Here is a 3,138-nt window from a genome sequence, read left to right on the forward strand (position 1 = left end):
TTGGTGTAAATAAAGATTAGTTAATATTTCACACATATTACATAATTCTTTGAGGCAGGGGAAAGAGAGGACATTTCTTGCCCTGGTATATTTGATGAAACTGTGGATTAGGGAAGAGTAAAAGAAACAAGACACCAGACAAAATAAAGAGATGAGCATCAGAAACCTTTATCCAACTGCTTCTTTTGTTACAAAGATTGCCATGGCACCAGAAAGGTAGAGAACTCATGGCAAAGAGAATAGAGTCTATTATGAGAGATTTAAAAAGTGTTTTGAGTATTTCTTTCTGAGTCAGGCTCAGTGAGAAAATTTCCTGACTCACACAGTGTGTTGTATGCCATGTTAACAGTAATGTTTTCCAAAATACCATCCATCAGGGTAATTTCTGCCTTTCCTATTTAATCCTGGGACTCTTCAGGGACACAAGTATCAGGCTGCTGCAAGTTTCTGGCAATAAAGATTTCTGATCTGTAGGATTTCCAGATGATGACAAGGTCAATGATGGGACCTGGGTGTAGATAATCAAAGTGGTTTAGAGATAAAGGTCCCCAGCTTTTACATTTTGAAACAACCTCTGCCCTTTGTTTTCACATAAGTAATTTCTGGCTGATCATAGTAAACACTGTTGCACTGTTTGGATGTATCCTATGAAGGAAAATTCCCTTTTCTGGGCCAAACGCTGCAGCACTGAGGCTCTTCAAGCCAAAGTGCATTTTTCTCTTCTTTGTTCCTCTCGATAATGCTGACTGACAATCTTTTGTATGTACACAGAGCTGAAAACTGCCTAAGAACCCCAATTTTACAGATGAGGTAACTGAGGCTCAGGGACAGAAAGAACCTTCCCCCAGAGTGTTCAGGATTGTAGGGAAGAAGCTGGAACGGAAGCCAATCTTCGGAGCCGGCCGCCGTCCTGCACAGCCGGCCCCGTCCCTCTGGGGCAAGCAAGTGCTTTCCCAGGAGTTCTCGCGGATTGGTGGTGTGTGTGTGTGTGTCCTGTGCGCACTCTGATCTCGAGGACTTTTGTCATTGTCCGAATCACTGTTTTTTAACAAGACACCGTCTCCAGGAGGCTAAACTCCCCTCGATTATTTTATTTTTTTAACATACTAGCACATCTTGGGCAAAGCGAGGATGTGGCGTCCGCAGCGGCAGCATCTGACCCCGAGGTCCCGCCAGCTGCGGCTGTCCGGCTCGCTCTTCTGTTTGACCTGCACTCCGGGGAGGCGCCGGGCTGTTTAGCCGCCGTGCCCCCGGGCAATCTGCGCAGGACAAACCCGAGGGCTGCAGCGGGCTGCGCCAGCTTCAGGATCCTGCTGCCATCTAGGGATGGGATGGCGCGTCTCCCCGCGGCGGGCGCTGGCGGCTGGGCTCGGCCCGGCCCGGCTGGGCTCGGCCGCGGGGACCCCAAGCGCCGCCCCGCGCCCCGCGCCGCCCCGGCCCCAGGCTCTGCAGGGCGACCGCGGAGCGAGTGGAGACGCAGACAAAAACAAAAGAAGGAAGGAGGCGAGGGCGAGGAGAGCCGGGGGGCCAGAGGCGGGCACACAGCGCGGGAGACAGGAGGGGAGAAGCGACCGAAAGCGGCGGCAGGCGAAGGCGGTGTGCGCCCTACCCACGTGGCGGGCGCGGGTCCGGACCCTGGTCGCCGCCGCCGCGCGGCTCTCCACGCGCCGCCTAACGAGCTGCACAGCCGCCCGCGGCTTTGCTTTGCATACACAGTGCTCACGGGTTCCTGGGGTGGGGGCGGACCACGCCGTTTCAGCAGTTGCGTAGAGGATCCGGAAGGAGGACGCGAGTGGAGTTAACTTTGCGCATTGTGTTCTGGTGTAAGCAGCGCTTTCTTCTGCAAACGACAATGGGGCTTTAAAGGAAGCAAAGGGGAGAGGAGGGGGACGCAGATCGGGGAAGGGGCCCTGCTGCCTACTGGGAGGCCCTGCTGGGAAACTTCAAACCAAATTCTTTCTGAAAGGAAGTGTTATTAAAAGTAACTTTAATCCTTCCAGACAGACGGCTCATAAAAGTATACAATTAAGTCAAACAAATGACAGGAACATTTTCTCCCCTACCTGTTTCCCTCTTCTGAGAGTAATTACTACAGGCTGATCTTGTCGCATTTTGTGCGAACAGAAGCAACGCGCTTTGGTAGGTGCCAGGCTCTCTCATATTCTCCTGCCTCTTTCTTCCCCGTGGCCCCACCCCAAACCCGTTTAGTTCTTGGTACCAACCATCCTGTCTGCAGATCCAGCCAAGAACAAAGGGGCGAATTTCAATATTTCCTCTTTGTGCAAGGTTAATTGAAAATCAAAAAGTCACTTTTCAAATGTCATATTAAACCCGCCACTGCATCAATTTCTTTTTGGTTCCCATCTCCACAGAGGAGAGAAAAGTGTTTGGGAGGCGGGGAAGTAGGGACATAATGAAGAAAAAAAGGCAGAAAGAAGTGAAAGGATTAAAAAAAAATCACAGCTACATACAGACTTTGATTGCAGATACGCTGACATGCAGTGGAAAATTTTTTCTCAGAGTGTCCTCAGTCAAAGGCAGCCTTTGCATTCGATACTGTTACTTGATATTCCAGAGACAGAATTGCATCCTAAACCTAGGGAGATTAGGCTTCCATGTTTTTATGTTTTAGTAGATGGGTCACAATATGATTGTCATAAATGCCGTGTTTTAAAATCTTAAAGGGTAATGTAATAACCTGACCATCTTCATTCCCCTTTCCCACTTTTTATTTCCCTGTGAAACAGGCACACGTACACACAGGATGTGCACACAAACACATCCTCATAGCAGAGACACAGTCCCATAGGCTTCAAACAGGTCAGGGTTTTGTTTGTTTGTTTGTTACAGGGAATTTTGGAGGCTTTGGGCAGGAGATGAGTGATCCAGCATTGTTAGCTTTGCTATTTTTCTCTCTTTAAATTTCCTGAGATTTAGTTTCCTCATCTATAAAAAGGGGCATATCTGCCTCCTAAAATCACTGTTTAGATTGCATGAGGTGCCACATGAACAGGATAAGCACATACTAAATTACCTTACCTATAATTCTTGAGTTATAGGCCCTCTCCCTGATTAGGGAATCATATCAGTTCAATTTTCTGGGCATGGAACCTGGTCTTGTTCTTAGCACTGTTCCCT

At 48.9% G+C, this 3,138-nt stretch overlaps 1 protein-coding gene across 1 annotated transcript; it reads right to left on the reverse strand.

The window, feature by feature from the left end:
• Window positions 1-1,086: 1,086 nt before the first annotated feature.
• LOC130684246 (uncharacterized) lies at window positions 1,087-2,160 on the reverse strand. Its single transcript, XM_057504359.1, has 2 exons — window positions 2,064-2,160; window positions 1,087-1,840 (listed from the first exon to the last, which is right to left on the reverse strand). Exons 1-2 carry the CDS (start codon window positions 2,158-2,160, stop codon window positions 1,236-1,238), a joined length of 702 nt encoding a protein of 233 aa, XP_057360342.1. The 3' UTR covers window positions 1,087-1,235.
• Between the last annotated feature and the right edge of the window lie 978 nt (window positions 2,161-3,138).

This window comes from Manis pentadactyla, chromosome 6, assembly GCF_030020395.1.
Source record: "Manis pentadactyla isolate mManPen7 chromosome 6, mManPen7.hap1, whole genome shotgun sequence".
Classification (NCBI taxonomy): Eukaryota; Metazoa; Chordata; class Mammalia; order Pholidota; family Manidae; genus Manis; species Manis pentadactyla.

Bases quoted from the DNA above. Each gene is read 5' to 3' on its own strand.
- LOC130684246 (XM_057504359.1), bottom strand. From the start codon at position 2,160: ATGAGAGAGCCTGGCACCTACCAAAGCGCGTTGCTTCTGTTCGCACAA. The intron at 1,841-2,063 runs GTAGGGGAGAAA...TGTCGTTTGCAG, and splicing joins CTCTCAGAAGAGGGAAACAG to AAGAAAGCGCTGCTTACACC.